This window comes from Meriones unguiculatus, chromosome 7, assembly GCF_030254825.1.
Source record: "Meriones unguiculatus strain TT.TT164.6M chromosome 7, Bangor_MerUng_6.1, whole genome shotgun sequence".
NCBI classification, from domain to species: Eukaryota; Metazoa; Chordata; class Mammalia; order Rodentia; family Muridae; genus Meriones; species Meriones unguiculatus.
In genome coordinates this window covers 33,838,987-33,860,159 of record NC_083355.1, presented here as the reverse complement: position 1 = coordinate 33,860,159, position 21,173 = coordinate 33,838,987, and the positions used below count along the sequence as shown (strand labels likewise).

General features: G+C 41.9%; 1 protein-coding gene across 2 annotated transcripts in view; it reads right to left on the bottom strand.

Moving 5' to 3' along the window:
* The window catches only part of Cltc (clathrin heavy chain), a 62,432-nt gene extending 52,874 nt beyond the window's left edge, over positions 1-9,558 (bottom strand). The window contains exon 1 of one of the 2 annotated variants that reach the window (XM_060387058.1): positions 9,228-9,558. In XM_060387058.1, coding sequence (XP_060243041.1) covers positions 9,228-9,269 — 42 coding nt within the window. In that variant the 5' untranslated portion in view covers positions 9,270-9,558. The remainder of the gene's footprint in view (positions 1-9,227) is intronic. The other variant, XM_021626636.2, reaches the window with a different exon arrangement.
* Between the last annotated feature and the right edge of the window lie 11,615 nt (positions 9,559-21,173).

Below are 21,173 nucleotides of genomic sequence, written 5' to 3'. Positions count from 1 at the left end.
CACCAACTGAACATCTACTATTTGGCAGCTTGATTCCCCCCCACCCCGCCCGAAAGGATCTCAATTTATAGTCCAGGCTGGCCTACAGCTTGAGACTCTTCTGCCTCAGCCTCCCAAGTGCTAGAACTACAAGCAAAAACAATTTTTGTATCTAACTTTTACTTTGTATTAAATTCTAACTTTATCACTAATTATTAGTGAGAAAATTGAGGTGGGAAAAAATTTTAGGCTTTTACGTACTTTTATTCAAATTGTAGACCATCTTTTCCAAAAAGGGGGAGGGAGATCATCTCTGTAATGCACAAACAGGTTAAAAAAAATGAAGAACATGGCCAGGCACGGTGGCACATGCCTGTAGTCCCAGCACTCAGGGAAGCAGATGCAGGTGGAGCTCTGTGAGTTCGAGGCCAGCCTGGTCTACAAAGTGAGTCCAGGATAGCCAAGGCTACACAGAGAAACCTGTCTTGAAAAACAACAAAAGAACAGCAGCAGCAGCAGCAGCAGCAGCAACAATGGGTGTGGTGGTAGATCTTTTGAGTTTAAGACCAGCCTGGTCTACACAGCAAGTTTCAGGCCAGTTAAGGTTATGCAGTGGGAGCCTGCCTCAAAAAGAAAAAGATGTATCTTGCTTGTTTGGTCAAAAAGAAGAGATATCTTTAATGCTTATATTAGGTTTTAGTTTACCATAGTAATCTTGTTTCCTTCATGTAAACAAAGTTTGTTTCCACTATCTAAAAATAACTTTTCTTCCATTTATTTTGGTCTCTTTAATTTCTAAATATGTAACCTTGGCCAGGCATGGTGGTAAATGCCTGTAATCCTAGGACTCAAGAGACTAACACAGGAAGATGCCAAGTTAGCACAAGGCTGGACTACACAGCTAAATCCCACCCTCCTGCCCATTAACACAGCAGAAACAAGACAAAATATAACGTATGTTCCATTCATGTAAAATAGCCTCAAATAGAAGTCCTTAGAGACAGAAAGCAGATTACCAGTTGCCAAGGGGCGAAAGACATGAGAGGAAGATAGATTGATTGTTCAACAGGTACAAGTTCCGTCTCGGGCAATGAAAATGTTTTGAAACTAGATACACCCAAGTGATGTCACTTTTAAGCACTAAGTTGTTCAATTATTTATTTGGAAATAAGGTCTTCCTATCAAGTCTTGTCTGACATCAAACTCAAATCCTCCTGCCTTAGCCTCCCTAGAGCTGAGATACAGGTGAGTGCTGGGTCTTCAAGACTGTGCCACAAACACAGTCTTGTTTTGTGGAATAGCGTGTTCACATTCATGTTCATGTTAAAATAGCTAATTTAGGTATGTGGATTTTATTAAAAAAAAAAAAAAAGCTTATGCAGGCTGGGATGTTAGCTTAGAAATAAAAGCTTATGATTAACTGGGGCAAGGCCCTCTGGGTTTTACTGCCAGCAAGTGAGCACAGATACACACATTCACAAACTAAAGTGTTAGCCTCTTTGACAGCGTAAATTCTTAAAGATTGGGTAGGCTTAATAAATAACTCACTCATTTGACTTTCTTTATACATAGAAAAGTAAACTGTGCTGGAGAGATGATACAGAGAATGGGCACTTCTTGCTCCTCCAGAGAACCAAAGTTAATATTCTTTCCTGAAAGATTTTTATGGTTAAAATTAAAATAAAAAGAAAAATCAAACAAACACAAAACCATCTAGTTCACAGTTTAATATGGCCAAATATAAAATACTGAAGAACTGGAAAAGAGATGGATTTTATAAGCCATGTACTCCTTAAAGGTTTCTTTTCCCCTGATTAATCAGCCACAAATAATGAAAGTCCACTCAAAGTTAGCGAAGTCTAACCATTTGTAAGTTCTACAAGCTGAGCATGTGTAGTAGTTGCTGGTTTCTCAGATGAGCCAGCTACTCGAGATAAATGAAAGCAACTGCTAACCAACTCCTACTTTTCATCTACTCTGATTCCCAGTTATTTATTTCAATAAATGAAGATCAACATTGTCATCTCTAAGGGCCCCTCCATATGCATCATCAATACAGAGCTCTTCCCTTCCCTACTCCAGAAATAGTGTAGGTAAAGAAAATGAGAAACAGGAAACAGTCTGGCAGAACTCCAAGACCTTGGCTTCAATAACTGAGCAGATTGTAGTTTTCTCCATCAACATGCTGTACATGTGCACCTTGAGTAGATAAAAGGACACTTCTCCAAGCCAGTTGGGAAGAATTAACATTTACGTGTACAGAAAGACTAAGGATTATGCCATAAACACAACCTATACTGTAGTCTAACTTCACAGTTGCCAAGAAGTATACCACTAAATGAGGAAGTTGGGACAAGCTAAAATCCTGACATAATCAAATAAAACCCAGACTGGCATTTTCCAGAACTGTATACTACAGTTTAAAATTTCATAGTAGGATAAATTGTAGTTTTAATGAGTTTGGTTCCTGTTCTTTTCAGAAATAACTTGGGGGAAAAAGCTTCTTTACCTAACTTAAAACCAAGCAAGCAAACAAACAAACAAACAAAAAAAAAACCACCTATTAAGTCAGAACCAGAAGTATTAACACTGCATTAGTATAAACTCCAAAACATGAATATTCAGTGAAACAGACAACAGTGGCTTCAGAATAGAACACACTCACTTGTCAATAAGGAAAAGATAACAGGAAAGTACCAAAACTTCTACCTTATAAGAGGAATACAGATAATCCTGGTCACAAGTTAACTTGAACCTAATCTTTTGGGGGAATTTTTTTTTCTCTGAGAACTTGGAGAAAACCCCCTTTAAAAGTATCATCTAAATAATTAAGGCAAAGAGGAGAAGAAAAAAAAAAAAAACACACACATAAAGGTTCATAAAAAAGCTATTATGCCAGACATGGTGGCACATTGCCTGTAATTCCAGCCCATGGGAGGAAGATGAGGAATTGAAGATCAGTTAGTCTACATATCTAGCAAACCCTATTTCCAAAACAAAACCACCCAAACTAAAATTGCTAGGGCTAAAGAGATGGCGCAGTGCTAAGAACACTAGCTACTCTTCCAGATGACCTGGGTTCCATCCCCGGCATCCATGTGGTGACTTCCAATTGTCTATAACTCCAGATCCAAGGGATCCAACGCCCTCTTCTCGACTCTGTGGACACTGCACTCATTTGATGTATATAGCCACATACAGACAAAACATTCAAATGCATAAAAAGGCATGTATTAAAGAGCACCTCAATATAGAACAAGAAACAGAGATACATATTTTTTTCTTTTTTCTTTCTTTTTCTTTGAGACAGGGATTCTCTGTGTCGCCTTAGCTATCCTGAATTCACTTTGTAGACCAGACTGGTCTCAAACTCAGAGATCCACCTGCCTCTGCCTTCTGAGTGCTGGGATTAAATGCACATACCACCACACCTGGTTTGGTATTTTTTAGTTTTATTTATTACAGTGTATGCGTGCACAGTGTGTGTGTGTGTGTGTGTGTGTGTGTGTGTGTGTGTGTCTGTGTGCATGTATATGCATGCCATAGTAGGTATGTGGAGGTCAAAGGAAAACGTTGTGCACTCAGTCATGCATGGGGTTCAAGTGGTTGAACTCCAGTGCTAGGGTTACACAGCAAAGTGCCGTTAACCAGCAAAGCCATCTCACTGACCTAATTCTAATATACAGACTACTCACTGAAAAAAAAGCACCTTGCCAAACTGAAAATATAAATATTAAAATCTAATCACTTTCTGTGTGGCCCTATAAGTTAGCTGCTGTAATTTCAGCTTTCCCATCTAAAAGAAGGCTAATTCCAACTACCCAGGAAGATGAGCATAAAACACTGAACAGGTTTTTAGTACACAGTACGTATTCAAGTAGCTGTAATAATCAATGAAGTTTGACTTCGCAGATCAAATTTGAGGGCAATAAAGTTTTGACAGTTATTTCTCTCAGAGCATATTTCCCTTACACAAGACACTCAGAGCCCACATTTGACAGGTGCAGTTTGCATTAATACATTCAGGTCCAAGCTCCTGGCCATTTCTTCAAGTTCATAGCATTAACAAGGGTTACTGGGTCGATGAGAGACACCTAGAGGTATGCCTGCCACTTACAAGATAAGCTGATTTCATGTAGTTTTAGCATGGCGATACAGAAAACTCACTCACTCCAGTAAAAAGCACTATCAACTATGAACCTATTTCCTTCCTCACTGGGTACATGCACTTCATTACCACCTTAAAGAATGTAGAAACAGGAGGATCACGAGCTTGAGAGCAGCCTTCTTAGCTACAAATCTAAGAGACACTCTATCTTAAAAACACAAACACGCACACAAACACAAAAGCTGGGCAGTGGTGGCACATACCTTTAATATTTGGGAGGCAGAGGCAGGCAGATCTCTGTGAGTTCCAGGACAGCCAGGGCTACAAAAAGAAACCCTAGTGGAGGTGGGAAGGGGGGTGACAAGCTGCAGTCACTGGATGCAAGAAGACTACAGCAACTTCTGGGTTAGCCTGGTCAATACAGTGAGGCACTGCTTCAAAAAAAAACAAAACAAACAAAAAAAACCTGTATTATTCATAATCATAGCCTCAAAATCAACACCTCACACTAAACTCTTGAAACATGGTTATTGTGACTCCTGTTACATTAATTCAAATCAAATAACTAATAGTTGGTAGCTGAGTCAACTATTAGAAAACTCAAGTAAGCTGGGCATGGTAGCACTTGCCTTTGATCCTAGCACTAGGGAAACAGAGGCAGGTGGATCTCTGTGAGTTTGATACTCGCCAGGTCTACATGAGTTCCAGTCACTTAGGGCTACAAAGTAAGACCCTGTATTAAAAAAATAAACCAAGATAAAAACAGAATAGAAAAACTTAAGTATATAAGCTAATTATGCATATTTTGCTTTCTTACAATAAGGCGTATGAATACATACCAAGTACTTCCAATGAAGAAAAGGTCTAGACAGACATGTCTGGATGCAAAATGCCCATTTTGAATAAAATTTCAAACTAAACTGAAATTTCCAAAAATTGTTAAATACCTTATTAGCAAGTTTTATACTGATTACATGCTAAAATAGTATTTTGGGTATAATAAGTTAAGTAAAACATGCAATCCATCTTTATCTTTCATACAACCACCACAACTTAAATAAAACCAACAGATGTGGCTCACATTTCTGTTGGTCAGCACTTGTCTCACCACCCCCGGAGATGCCTTTTGTTCACTATCACATCACTAATCATACTTTAAACAAGAGGAAAATCTCTTCCCCAGGCCAAAGTCCAACAGGAAACAAAAACAGTAGGAAAACTGTGCGGCTTCTTGCTCTTTAAAAAAAAAAAAAAATTAGACTTTTTTTATTTTATGGCATAAGCATTTTGCCTGCATACATGTATGTGAGCCACATGTGTCCCTTGTGTCCTTGGAGGTAAGAAGAGCCCCGGGAACTGGAATTACAGGTGACGCTGAGTTGTCATGTGTGTGCTGGGAAGCAAACCAGGGTGTTCTACAAGAGGAACAATCATTCTTGGCCCCGAGGGACATTGCCTGTCACTGTGCAGCATCTGTTAAACGCAATCACTGCAGCAAGGCATGGTGGCAGGCCTAGAATCCCAGCCCTCAGGAGGCTGAGAAGCAAGGATTTTGAGTCTGAATCCACCCTGATCAACATTAGCAAGAGACTGTCTCAAAGACAGATGCTCTATGGCCAGGTGTGGTAGTATATGCCTGTAACTCCAGCACTCTGGAGCCAGACCTTCAAGGCCAACCTGGTATACACAGTGAGTTCCAGACCAGACAGGGCTACACAGTTCAGACCCTGCTCAAAAATAAAACAAATAAAAATAAAAATAAAGAGTATTCTATTCTTTGGAATACTGTTTTTGAACTCCTAAACACAAATCCCATTCTGACTATGGGCCCTGAGGACTACATTGCCTTGAGCCTCACTTCCTTCCACTGTTCATATGAGAGAAAGGGCCAAGGTCTGAAAAATAGCCAATCACACGTTAACACACAGCAGATGATCAAGAGACTGCCACTCTCTTCACGCTCTAGTCTCATTTATCATCACCACGTCCCTAAAGATAGAATCTAGCTATCATCAGAAACAACTGTTCAACAGCACACTACCCAAGTTCCTAAACTACAAATTTCACTGCACATTAAAATGCATACTAGAGTTGTACATACCTTAAAGTAGTCCCCAACCAGGGCACAAGTATCTCCATTTAAATTGGCCAAACTCCTTAAAGCTGAGTAAACTAACCTTCAAGAAAATTCTGAAAAAATTGTCTTTAGTTTAGAAACTATTTTCATGGTAGACTAAAGTCAACTTCCAGGTGGTATGTGCTCTTCCAACCTACCTAAGCATATATTACATCAAAGAAAAACATTGCTTTCGGCTTTCTCTTTGAAAACCAAAACCTTACAAGAATCCTACTATTCTACTCAGCAACACACTGCATGCCTGTAAAGGAAGTAGAAGAGGGTCCGATCTGTAAATGAAAAGTAGAAGCATCCAAGTGTTCAACAGACTGTGTCAAATGCAAAGATGCTTAACATGTCAAGAACTGAGAATTGCAGTCAGTGGGACTTTGTTGTTTTCTTCTTTGAGACAGGGTTTTGCTGGCTGGCATTGAGTTCTGCAGCCTAGAATTTGTTCATAATCGGCAACTATGACAAAAACTCCTTCATTACAGGAAATATTAAAATTATGTAATGTATTTCCATGCCTTGACAGATCTTCATCTAAAAAAAATGCACATAAGGGATATAAAAATAGCAAGTTTTACTTGCAAAATCCTTATAAAAAGTTTAAATAAATAAATTCTGAGTTTGCTCTTAAGCTTCACAAGTGAACTCTACACTCTCTAGTTCCTCATTTCCAGTTCTTCTCCTAAGTGTTTTAGAAAGTCGTTTTCTAAACAGAATGGCAGAGGCTTGGAAATCAAAGATTTAGGACAATAACTGAAATAATCCTTATACTGGTGTGCTAGAAGAGAGGAGAAAAAAACCTGAGGTCAGGAGCTACATCTTGGAAGAGATTGGTGATTTGGGCTTTTGGTGCAACTGATCTCTATCCACTGCAATGGAATCCTACCAGGCAAGCAAGCACAAGCTAAGGAATAACAACAGTCCTCCAGAAGAGCAACATCAGAGATCTTCAAGAATGCTATTTCAAAATACCCAAAATCTTCCTAAATGGAGAAGGAAACAGCTTCAAGTATTCGCAGAAATTGCAACTCACATGCCACACTGGTGTCAAATCTGTTCTTAATTTGTGACTAGTTTGGCTTCCAACCTACAGAACCATTCAACAACTCTTGTCTTGTATTTAATAAAATGAAGAACTATTACTCAAATCACCGGCGATCATGTGATCAGCAGCTGTCTTTGCTTCTCTTGTGTGTGGTCTCTATACCTGTTTGCAGAAAGCTATTTCTGGTGAACTTTAGTGTGGGCAAGTGTTAATCCCAAAGATGGGAGGAGAAAAGACCACCGCCCCAAATCATCATGGCTAAATTTATTAAAGCAAGCAATAAATTAAAGCAAGAGTTTCTTATTCGTGTACATGGGCCGCCTCCCACTAAGGCAGGGTAGGAAAGGTCAGCCCATTGTGCAGCAGCATCCAGGAACAATGTCCTCCTATCTCTTTCTATTCTTGACAGAGGAAACTCAAGCAGGTTTGAACTGAGGACAAAAATTAACTTCTCTATCAGCACTGTCACTTGACATTTTTCAGACCTTTACAAAATAGTGATCCTATTGCCAAAATAAGAAGAATTATTTGAAAGTGTATTTAAATCATTTTATGGGCAAAGAACTATCTATTATTTAAATTCCTAAAGGAAAATAATTTTTTAATGTAAGCAAACATGGTAAAGTCTATAAAGAAATAGGAAATTATCTTACTCATAGCTGAATTTCAGTTAGCCCTCTTTATTATCAAACATCCTTTGTGACTCTCAATATAGAGAAGTAAATCAGCTTGCCTTCAGTGATAAACCACTCAATAAGTTACCAATATTTGACCTGGACCATTGCACTTTCCTTTATGAAATTAGCCCTTCAGAAGATGGAGATGAAAGCATGCTTCTTTATGGGAATATTTGGGGAATTGTAAATTAATATGAATACATTATGGTGTTACAGAGTCAGGACAAGTGAACCAGGAAAATCAGCAGTTCAGAAGAAGCTTAGTTCAGCGAAGCCCTCCAGTGGTCACCTGCCTAGGCCAAGCGCTGGCCTGCTGCCAGGTTAGACAATGGTGTACTGACTCCAGGATAAGGTGCAGTGGGGGGGAAGGCCGCCCCAGCCTACCAAAAGAAGCCAGTTACCAATCAACTGCTTTGGGACCGACTCAGAGCAGGAACGCACTTAAATCCAGGCTCTGCTGAATTCCACACAGCCCCGTGAGACGTGCTCCTGCCTTAATCCCACAACTACCTGCTAGATTCCAAAAGATCATAAATAACCTCTAAATAACTCTCTCTACCTTCTAGAACCAAAGTGAGGCTTAGAGTTATGCCACCCTCGAAAAATCAAGAAAAAAAATGTATATGCGCCTTCCCCTTGGGACCTTGACCCCAGGCACCCTGAGGCCGACACCGCCCCTAGCCGCCCCTCTAGCTTCTTTCTGTTTCTGCAGTGAGTGACCTTCGGTTCCTTACAGATTCAGGCAAGGCGAGACAGAAGCCAATGCTACCCCAACCCCAAGGTGCCTTTCTCAGTTGTGAACCGCAGAGGGAGGATGAAAAAGGTTGCTCCTCCCCAACCCACCCGCCACACAATTCCTGGGTGCAGACTCGATGTGGAAATGGGAATAGAGCAAGGGGAAGGTGACAGCCCTGCTTGGCCCGGGGTTAACAAGAATTCTCGCTCCGGGAGAACGGCGGCAGAATCTCCCCCACCTACCCACTACCCAAATGAATGAACTCAGTAAAATGGAAAGGGGTCTAGTATGCGCAGTTCTTGCAATCCAGGAAACAGAATAAGAGGCCGTCAGACGTAAGGCCTGGCCTCGCCGCCCTTTGCACTCCGATTCGTCATTTCCATCCTAGTCTCCTATCACTTAACCCTTTAAGCTTGTAAGACAGTGTCCCTTCCTCCATCTATGCCAAATACCGACACCCCCACTCCCCTCCCCTCGAGCCCCTTCGGGCCTAGCCGCTAGCTCCTTCCTTCCCACTACCCTCCAAAATGCCCTCAGCAGCCCTGACCCACACGCACCTGGAGATGCTCCTGAAAACGAATTGGCAGAATCTGGGCCATGGCGCTGTCGGGGGGTATGGTCTCCTCCTGTCACTGGGGCTGCGGGGCAGTGCCTGCCCGGGCTCTCCAAGGGAGAGGAGGAGAAGGGGAAGGGGGAAGAGGCCGGGCTCAGCAGGATACTCTCCGGGGACGCAGGAAACTGGCAGGCAGACCAAAGAGCTGGGGTCGGGGGCGGAGGCTCCAGGGGCCGGGAGAGCCGCAATGGCGGAACCGGGAGCAGCGCAGACTCCGGAAACGGCTGAGCCCTGCGGAAGGATCCCGGGGCAGAACTCCGCCCAGCCTTCTCACCCCCTCCGCCTTATGTAGCCTTCCACGGGCGCCGCGGCGCGGCCGGGCGCAGGGATTTGGGCCGCAGTGCTGCGGTGCGCGATCCGCCGCTGCGCCAGCGGGGAGGCAGGGCCGCCGAGGGACTACTTTATTTAGACTCATCACTCTCCCCAGGCTCCGGTTTCTCCCTCTTCCCCTCCCCCGCCCCGCTTTTTTTTTTTTTTTTTAAACATTTTGCCACATCATGCGACTCGGGGAGACGACGTCATTTCCGTAGGCGCTGTTAGGGCCCACCCACGCACTTCCCGGGGCACGTGATGCGGGTAGGGAAGGGTCGGTTGCCGGCTGCCAGAGTGGAGGGCGAGGGCCGGGGAAGGGCCGCGGCTGTCTCGGGGGGGAGGTGAGGTGGCGGCGGGCCCCCCGCCGGCATGGCGGCCGGGGCGTGAGGACAGCGCGTTCCCGAGGAGGAGGAGGAGGAGGCCGCGGGCGGGCGCCCGGATGACTCAGGGAAACGGCCGCGCCGCAGCGCCCGTCGGGCCGCCGGCTGCGGCGCGCCTCCCCCGCCCGGCTTCGCTCAGTGGGTGGCCGCCGCCGCCACCCCGGGGAGCGGGGCCGCAGGCCGCCCGGCCCCGGCCCTCCGAGGGCCGCAGACAGACCGGCTCAGAGGACGGGGAAGGCCCCGTGGGCAGTGGCTCCCGCTGGCTGCGGCGAGCGCCCTCCGCGGACATCTTGGCGGACTTGGGCCAGCCTAGTGTGGAGGTCGGCTTGGCCTTTTTGAGAATCGGCAGCCTTCGGCCACAGCAAACCCTGAGTCTTTAAAAGGTCGGGGTTAAGGGGGGGCCGGTGAAGAGAGAGCCCACGGGCTCCCTGCAGCGGAGGGGTGCACTGTTAAGCCATACACTTAGTGGGACCGTTGCCCGTCGTGGCCGAGCGGGTAGTGCTGAGGAAGCACTTCCAGAGCTGGGCCCCGTGTCTTCCCACAGCAGCGCGGTGTCTGCAGCCGCCCCGGAGCTCTTGATGGAATGGTTCACAGTAGCACCAATACGAGGAAGCTTTAGAGAATCCAATCCCACGTCTTTCATCTTTGGTTTTAATTCCCCTGAAAGTTGTTGAGAACATCATTTCCAATGTCCTTTTCCCCTAACGAACCTAAGACACCACTGGGTAGGCAGTGATTTTGTGCAGGGAGTTTTGCTCGAAGGAATTTGCTTAGTCATTTTAGTTGCCTTTAGTGTCTCCCACCCCTCCCCCAAATAGTGCCTTTCATACCTAGCCTGAGAGAAGAATCTGGCAGGTAATAAGCAGTCGGAGACAGGTGAAGAAGAGCCTTGGCCACCATATTGTAGGTTTGTTTGCATAATTTCACTTTTATTCTATGAAGACAAGCACTTGAGTGTGCTCTGTCCTGCACCGTTAGGAATGATCGTTTTAATGCGAGTCTAAAGGCTTTAAGTTTTTTTAGAAGTGGACAAATTTTAAATTAAAATTCTAAGGGAGTTACTTTTTGTTTTCTGTTACAGAAATACCAGTGGCTTAATCGAATTGCAGTTGAATTTTCACCCTCAGAATTTGAGATTCTGAGCTACATCATGAACAGATCAGTTTACTGAAAAGTGCCTTGCATACCCTGCAATTTTAAGTACATTTAAAATCCCCAGAGCAATTGATTTTATTTCCTTGGTGTGCAAAGGTAATCAAAAAAGTTGCCCTGAGGTTTGGTTAATGAGACCACTGTGTCATCACACAGAAATTTCAAGAATGAGTTGTTTTCACAAATTAGAAGAAAAGTAGATTGTGATACCTCAAATTATTTTGCTTATTAATAGGACTGCCAGATTCTTCTTTCATTCTAAGTATGAAAGACAGTATTGGGGAAAAACTAAAAGCAACGAATATGACTAAGCAGATTTAGCAAAGGCACCTTAAACAGTTAATGCTTTTTTTTTTTTTAAATAGGAAAAAGGTCTAAATGATGTTACCCAGTGCTGTGGACATTATGGTGCTCACCTGTAATTCCCCATACTGTTGAGTTCTGAGGCAGGAGGATCTAGAGTCCAAGACAGTCCCACCACAATAGCAAGTTCCTGTTCCCCAAAACTATAACCCCCAAACTGGCATGCCTTTTAAAGATGAGTAACTTATGGTAATAAAAGGTGTTTTTATGAGATCATGCTCTCTAAATTTCCGACAGCACATAGGCAGGAGAAAGAGGCTGGAGAAAGGAGAAAGACTGAGTTTCCTAAGCTGTACCTGAAAGGCAAGGGTTTTGGTTCTGCCTTAAAACAGATAACCCAATAAGCTCTGCTGTCCAGAGTAATTCTTTTACCTGGAACAGAATACTGCAATGCATGACTCATCACCCTGGCTTTTCGTTCCGAATGTTTTAGTAAAGCCATGCTTAAATTTGAAGCTGTTTTTACAGAATTAACAATAAGTAGGCCCTTGCATATTAAACTTTAACAAAAACGTTGCTTACTATGTTATTTTGAGGAATTGTAGTTTCTCAAAACCTACACAAGAAAACTGTGCTCTTCATTAGTTGCATATTTTATGCCAGAAACTCAAGTCTAAATATGTATTACTGTCCTGGAAAACAAGACAACCCACCGCTTTTAGGCCAGGTGTGGTGGTGCATGTCATCATTAATCCTAGCACTTGGCACTTGAGAGGTGTAGAAAGGACAATCAGGAATTCAATGCAGTTTATATGGACCAGGCTGAGCTACGTGAGACCCTGCCTCAAAACAAAAACCTTGATAGCCAGCTGTAATCACTGCACCTCGGTGAGTGAGGCAGGAGGATTAATGGGAGTTCAAGGTCAGCCTAAGTTCCAGAGGTACTGTTCTCCCCATATCCTCCCCCCCTGAAAAAAAGCCAACCCTTTTGTTGTAGGATTCCTCCATAGTTGTTTGTCTTAAGGCAGTCCCCAAACTAAAGCCTTTTAAAAAACTGACCTCTTGCGGGGCGCTGTGGTGCACCCCTGTAAACCCAGCACTGAGGGTGGCAGAGGCAGGCAGATCTCTGTAAGTTCGAGGCCAGCCTGGTCTACAAAGTGAGTCCAGGACAGCCAAGGCTTGTTGATGGGAAACCCAATCTTTTAAAAACAGCTTGAGCTAACTGCAATGTAAAAGACACAGAATAAAGACATTCCTCAGACAGTCAAAATTAATTTGAAAGCAGAACTCTATAAATGTTTTTTTTACCAAATATAATTCAGATTTTAATGAAACCATAGGAGACACTTTGGAATTGCACAGATAACTGGTTTTGCCAATTAAACAGCACCTTTGAAATATCTCAGCCCCTTAGAACTACTGGTATGAATCCCAAAAGGATTTAACTGGGTCGTTATCTTTTCATGCAAGATTAAAAAAAAAAGAATCCTAGCACTGGCCACTAAGAAAATGAATATTCCTTGGGTCTCAGAAATTGGCCAATGTAATACCTACTGTGTTTCAGTTCTGTTGGAGCACACTTCAGGCAAAGTTCCTCAACAGGGATGGGGGTGGACAAAAAACATTTGCAAAGCAAAATAACCTTTGTACTTAAGTATGAAATGGACCTGAGTTTATAAGATATCTATCCTTCACTGTCCAGGTTTTCTTGAACACCATGTAGTATAAACAAGCTTTTATAATGTGTTAGGGATGGCAGTAAGATCTGTGGTGAATGTTCACCTCAAGAGCACCAAGTATTTCCCAAGTGAAAATGAAAAGCTAATGCTAACCCTGTGGGAACCAACCTTGAATCTGGTCACATTAAACAGGTCCCTCCTGTAATTTCTAACAGAACCTTGTAGAGGAAGGAAGTAGCTTGAATTATTCTCTTAGGAGGTCATTGCAGGCAGTGTGGTGGGCTGTGTCTTTAATCCCAGCACTTCCTTGGAAGGTTAAGTCAAGAGGAAGATCAGCCTTGAGTTTTAGGCCAGCATAGACATAGGAGGTTCCAGACCAGCCTGGATTAAAGAGTAAGACCCTGTTCTTAAAACAGCTCTCCCAACCAGGCAATGGTGGTCTGGTCTAGAGTGTAAGTTCCAGGACAGCCAAGGTTACACAGAGAAACCCTGTCTTGAAAAAAAAAAAAAAAAAGATTGCTTTAAAACAGCTCTCCCCCAAAAGTTATCTTAGAACATTGGTTTAAATAATAATAGAATCATAGACCATTGTGGAAGCTCATTAACCCTGATGATTAATAAATGTCAGTAACATCCTTTTCCCTCCCAGTCACAAAAGCTTAAGTGGGGCTCTGTTGAATGCAAAGGCAGTGAGGGGAAGGGAAGGGAATGATTTGTTGCCTGGCGTTCCTGCCCACATTTCTTAAATGTTCATATGCACACATTCTTACATGGAGGCCAGAAGTCAACCTCCAATATTCCTTAGCAACAATCCACCTCATTTTGGTCTCACACTGGGACCTAGAAGCTGAAGGGACTCTTCTGCCTCCAAGCACTAGGATTGTAAGACACACCACCATGCCCAGATTGGAAGAAAAAAAAAAAAGTTCTCTTTTAAAAAATAAGGGTGCTGAGGATCAAACTCTTGTTTACATGCCTTCATAGCAAGCATTTTCTATGTAATCTCCCTAGCTCCTTCCCCCAGTTCTAAATGTCTTGAACTGTCTTTTTCATGTTCTAGAGTTATTACTCTCTCCAGGTCAAAGTAAGTGTGACCCGCAAACATGTTTCTTCAACAATCAGTTTTGTCACACTCAAAGGTTTGTTTTCAGTAGCAGTGTATATGGCTTGTAGTAAACCTTCATTACCTCGGGGCAGAATAAACTGAAACTTAGTAAAGTTTTGGTTAAATCAGTAATAAAGTGTTAAGGAATTATAACCTACTTTATGCCTTTAAATATTTTTCAGCATCTCTAAAGTCAAGTCAAATATGCAGGTGTTAAATGATTTTTAAAATTTATATGGTGGTGGCTGTCGGCTAAGAGTCCTCCCAGAGGATCAGAGTTCAGTTCCCAGCACCCACCTCAGGCAGTTCACAATCACCTGGAACTCCAGCTCCAGGGGATCCAACACCATCTCTGCAAGCAAACACACACACCTGCACATACATGCACACACATTTTTTTTAAGATTCAGAAAATTGGTATAAGAAAGCAATTCTGAATCTTAAAAGTCTTATGTTCATCACAGTGAAGTTTTTATATAGTAAAAACTTCGTTGTCACTTCATCTCTTATGTACCAAACATAAGAGCACAAGAGAAGGGAAGTCTGGAGTCAGGAGCAGTGGCATACACCTGTGATCCCAGCTCTTAGGGAGACAAAGGCAGGTGGATCTCTGTGAGTTCAAGGCCAGCCTGGTCTACAGAGCTAATCCAGGACAGCCTGTTACACAGTAAAACCCTGTATTCGGGGGGGAAAAAAAACTATATACCTGTTCGCTTTCCTGGTTCCTCATATTCTAAGTAATCAAATTTAATATCATCCAATAATACAACTATAAAACTTCTATTCGTGATCCTGTAATGATTAAAAAATTCATGGTATTCATGATAGAAGCTGTAATACTTTAAATGAGAAATACATAATTTATAGGCTTATGCATTTGAATATGTGGTCCCTAGTTGGTGGTGAGATTTGGGGAAGCTTAGGTGACACATTCTTTCTGGAAGAAGTATGTCACTTGGGGTGGGCATTGAGAGTATATAGCCTCTCCTAATTCTAGTTCATTATGTTTCAGGCTTGCTATTACAATGTTTGTAATGGCCTTCTGCTGCTGCCATGCCTGTCACTTGGCATGCTTCTGTCCTGACATGATGGACTGTAGTGGAAGTTTTGGTTTCTTTAAAAACTCAGTTATGTTACACAAAGAGGTTTTTTTGTTTGTTTAGGTTTTGTTTTGTTGGTTGGTTGGTTGGTTGGTTTTTTTGGAGGCAGGGTTTCTCTGTGTAGCCGTGGCTGTCCTGGACTCACTTTGTAGACCAGGCTGGCCTCTAACTCACAGAGATCTGCCTGCCTCTGCCTCCCAAGTGCTGGGATTACAGGCGTGCACTACTGTGCCCTGATTAGGTTTTCATTTGAATCCCAAGTGTGAGATGTGGAGCTGCTTTTAGTTTATCTAGCGCTGATAATTGTCTCATGAGAGACATGGCCTTTGCCAACTGGAGATAGTTTAATTCTGAGGACTCTGAGAGGGTAGATACCAGAGCCCAGAGAGAGAAAAGGATGCTTCGAGGGACACCGAGAAGGAAGAGAGATGCTATGCTGTTGGTTCATTCTGCTGCTGCATTTGCTGTTTGTTGGTTTTGCTGAACTGATGGACATCCTGATGACTGAGATCAGTATTACCCCAAGGAACCAAAGAGAACTCTGCCCCCTCTCCTCACTAAGCTGCTTTCTCTCCTATCTAGTGTTGGGGTGTTAGAAGGTATTAGAAGGGATAAGGGGTGGAAAGGGAGGTAGAGGCTTAAGAAACCAAAATAAAATAGTTTAAAAAAATAGTGTCTACAGTGGACTTATATGACTCTGAAACCTTAAGTCAAAATAAACTCTCTTCCTTTAGTTGCCTTTGATCATGGTGTTTATCACAGTAACACAGAAGTAACCAGTGCAGAGATCTACATCAGATTTTTCTTTTCTCAGCCAGCCCTGTTAACACCAAGAGCCATAAAAAAAGGTTCTGTTTTAAGTTCACTCTCTACACAAATATAAAGAAGCTTTTAAATAAAAATTAATCTGACAAAAACAGCTCATATATAGTCTTTGTAATTTTAATTACCATCTAGTTCAGCCTTCAGATCATATGTGGTAAGATGAGACTCATTACTAAGGACAGCTTAAAAATTCTATTTCTTTAAAGGGAATTAAATGGAGGCACACAATAACAGATGTAAGTACTACATACTACAAAAGGAAAATCTCAGCAGACTTAATTTTCCCCCTGTAAGAAACGCATTCAGGCTGTAAATACGTAGCTCAGTTGGTAGAGTTCCTAGCTAGCAAACATGAAGCCTTGGCTTCAATATTCAGCACTACAGTGTAGGAGTACATGCCTGTAGTTTGAGAATTTGGGAAATAAAGGCAGGATCAGGAGTTTCAGGTCACACTCAGCTACGTAATGAACTTGAGTCTTGTGAGACTCCAAGAAAATGAGTGACAAACTATTATTTGACTGAGTGTTTACCCAAGATGCAGGCTGAAAACTGTAAAACTCCTTTTAAACCCCTCTCAGTGCACTAAAAATCTTTCCCATTGTTTAACTCTGGTACCTTTTCTCTAACGTTTTTGTTTTGGTTAAATCCTATTTCTTCCTAAACCAGCTTAAAACTCATTTACCTTTTCCAACCATTATATTCATTGATTATTTTACCCTTAAAGACTAGGCTAGCATGCCAATAACCACACCTGGATTAACAAAACAATCAGTGCATTTCCAGGGGCTGGGAATGTCTGCTGATGGAGAGTGTTTGTGTAGTATGCACAGGACTCACAGTTCAATCCTCAGTACCACAAAAACCAAAGTATACATGTATTTCCTGTAAACAAACACCAATCTGATGCTAAGGTAGAATTTGGATTAAGCAATCCCATTTCATGTATTTTAAGTGAAATTCAAGTAATATTAGGGAACACAGGTGGGTTTTAGCTCAACACATTTTGAGCAATCATTAACAAAATTAAGGGAAATTTTCTATTCATATTTTAAGTTTAAAGGAGCAGTGGACAAAGAATAAGGATTATTTTGAAAATCGTTGACTGAAGATTGCAGTTTAGATTTGGTGGGGTCAGTGAGATGGCTTAGTGGATACTGGTATGTTGCCGGGTATTTGATCCCATTGTGAACCCTAGAATTGTGAACTGTAAAGCATTCTTTGGTGTGGTTGAGCCCTATCACACAAATTTAATCTTTAGTTATAAACCAGTGAGTATGGTATGGTTCACCCAGTCCTAGCACACACCTTTAATCCAAGAGCTTCCTGTAGATGGGATTTAAGTTAACCCTGGTTCGAGAGCAGAGCGAGACAGCTGACAGGTATGAGAGTAGGTGGGACTCAGAGTTGAGGGTTATTTAAAACAGCATGGAGAAGAACGGGCTATTAGCTCAAGCTCTGGCTTTAGCTTAGGCTTAGGCTTCAGCTCCTCAGCTCCCTGGCTTTTTGGGTTTTGAGCTAGCAAGCCTTTGGCCTTGGGTTGGTTGGTTGGTTTGTTTGTTTTTGTTTTTTGACCTTTTGCTCCTGGGCTGTCAGCTGAGCTAAGGAGCCTTTTGGGTTTTTTCCTTGCAGAGGAGCTGAGAAGGAAGGTAGGCTGGTGCTTTCTCTGCCTCTCTGATCCAGCAGATTTTCACCCCAGCATCTGGCTCCTGAGTCTTTATTGGTAAAATAGAATGGTTGGGATTTTCCATCTTTTAAACAACATTGGTGCCTGCTCCCAAGCCTGATGTCCTGAGTCCCATTTCTGGTAACCACATACTGGAAGGAGAGAACCAAATCCTACTAGTAGTCTTTCTGATCACAATCTGCACTCTGTAGCATACATATGCCCACACATGAACACAAGCACACAAAATAAAATGAAGACATGTTTGCATATTCCTGGTATTATCTCACTGGTTCTGTTAAAAAAAACTGGAAATCTCAGAACTTTTCTTGCAAAACAAATAGCATTTACATATTGATAAGATTCGATTTTTTAATGAAATGACTGTGTACTTTTTCTACCATGACATTTTTTTGTTCCTTTGTTTAGTAATTTGAAGGCAAATTCCCATTCTTTCAAGAGTAAGCCCCTCTAACGCCTCTGTTCACCTTCATGACTTATCTAGATCAAGCATTCCCTTAATAGTCGTCTTAATGGAAACAGAGGATTTTATCCTTAACCACATCTCAAAGCTGTAATGTCATTCCCATCTAACAAATCCCTATGTTCCACAGTTTCCAATCCACAAGTTTCCATGATCTGTGACTTCAGTCTTTTCAGATCATTACTTTCCTGCATATATGCTCTATGCACCAAGTAAACCAGTTAGTCACCCTTCTCAAATACCCCAAGGTTTTTGGTTTGAGTGTGGTAGGGAAACCAGCCATCCTCAAACATTGGTTGGCCTACTTCTGCCTCCCCAGTGCTGGTATTAAAGGCAGGTGTTACCACATACATAGAAATGTGTATCTGCTCGAGTGCATGTGAATGCAGAACCGAGAGAACAATGGATGCTAAGAACTTAATTCTGGTCCTCTAGAAGAACAGCAAATACTCTTAGCCAAGACATCCTTTGAGTGCAAAGATTTGTGTGTGTGAGTGCAAATGTTTGTGTCCCTTGAGCTCTCTAATTCTGTGTTGGTACATGTTCCTAGAACTCCTACACTTACTGAAAATTCTTCAAGAAATGCTTTTCCTTATAATACCAATAGATAAATATATAAAATAACTTAAAAAGTACCTGGAGCAAGAAGATATAACTCAGTTGGTAAAATGATCACACTTTTAAGGCCCTGGGTTCAATCCCAGCACCTCATAAAATCAGGTTTGCTTGCAAATGTCTGTAATCCCAGCATTTAGAAAATGGAAGCAGAATCATTTCAGGCCAGTCTAGGCTGTACAAGACAATGTTTCAAAACAAAAATTACATCCATAAGCTGACTCAAGAATCACCAATTTATATGGATCCGTGGGGTTTGCAACATTTTAATCCTAAAGTAGCTTTTCTTCAAATTATTTTTAAATTGGAAATATTACTGTATATATTTATTACCGTATGATGTGTTTGTGTGGGCTTGTGTACCATGGCATGTATATGGAGGTCAGAAACAACTTTTTGCTGTTGGTTGTCTCTTTCAGTTACATGGTTCAGGAAATCAAACTCGGGCTCCACAAGACTTCTTTGGCAAGTGCCTTTACGTAATAAGCCATCTTTCCAGCCCCAAAATATTTTGGAATTGTAAAAGTAGGTTGAAGAAATTTTGCTTAAAAACCTTATAATAAAGATTAGAATCACTAATAAAGGCAAACACACATACTTTCAGCTGTGATAACTTAGAGATTATGGTAGCTTATGTAACATTCAAGTAGACTGGGTAGACTGTTGTGCAAGCTTGAAGATCTGAGTTCAGATCCTCAGCACACCTGTAAAATACTGATTCCTGGGGACAGCCATTCTAGCCAGCTGGTAAGATCTCTAGGTTCAGTGAGAGACCTTGTCTCAAAACAATACGGTAAAAAGTAATAGTAGTTAACACCTGATGTTAACCCCTGGCCTACTAATGGGCTGGTGTGCATGTACATACATAGTCTGAGGAAAGGAGAGAAAGCCAAACCAATACCATATAAAATGACCACTCAGCTTTTTTGTTTTCTTAAATAATGCTGTAAAGTTGAAGACTACAGCTTTTGTTTTTTCCAGATTGAAATCTGAGGACAGGTAGAGGAAGAACAGACTAAATATAACACAATTGTTGGCTGAATCTCAGAATCTCAAACTGGAAAAAAAAATCTAAAAGATTAATAGCTGGGAGGGAGGTAGTGGCATACACCTTTAATCCCAACACACACATACGCACACACACACACACACACAGGCCAGAGACAGTTGCATCTCTGAGTTCGAGTCCAGCTGATCTACACAATGAGTTCCAAGATAGCCAAGGCTGCACAGAGAAACCCTGTCTTGAAACAAATAAACAACATTAAAAGAGTATAAGGCATATTCCTTCCTTAGAAACCCACCCTCTTTTCTGCAAATTTCTCCAGTCTACTTTCAATCTAAAAAAAAGTAAAAGAGGTTATTGGAACAACTGATGAAATCTGAATATGGACTACAGATGTAGAATGTGGTTAATATTTTTTGACTTAAAGGAGCTTTTAGGAACTCCACAGATAAAAGCACTGGCTGCAGCTGGGAATGGTGGTGCACCCCTGTAATCTGAGTGCTCAGGGAGAGGCAGGTAGATCTCTGTGAGTTCGAGACCAGCCTGGTCTACTTAGCTAGTCTAGGACAGCCAAGGCTATACAAGAGAAACCCTGTCTTGAGGAAAAGGAAAAAAAAAAAAAAAGCACTGGCTGCTCTTCCAGAGGGACCCTGGATAATTCAAACCACCTACATGGCTGGAACTCTAACTCCAGTTCTAGGGGCTCCAATGATCTCTCCTGGCATCCAGGGGCACCAGCCACACATATGGTACATAGACATAGACGCAGACAAATTGACACCCATACACATAAGATAAAAATACGTCTAAAAAAATTATAAAAGAGCTTTCATTCCAAGAATCTATTCACAATCCTATTTCCAAGGAAATGTACTGATAACATACACCTGAAAAGAAATACCAGAAGAACTAAAGGACCTTAAAAAACAGATTCCCAATGGTATAAACATTCAAAGAAATAATCACTACTAACCTTCAAGGAAAAGCAAGAAGATTTGGGCTATCACCAATTTTCCAGAAAGGCTCCAAGTATCTAACTACTGAACTTAAAACTTTTTCAATACCAAAGGATAGAATTACCTAATAAAATAAAATAGACTTAAGATAGAAAGCCCTGTCAAGAATAGTGGCACAAGTATATATAAATCAACTTGAGAGGCAGAGAGAAAGAGGAGGATAACTCCGTGACCAAGGCCAGCTGGTCTATGTAATAATGCCAAGCTACATAGGGCTACATAGAAAGAAAGAAAAACAAAAACCAAAAAC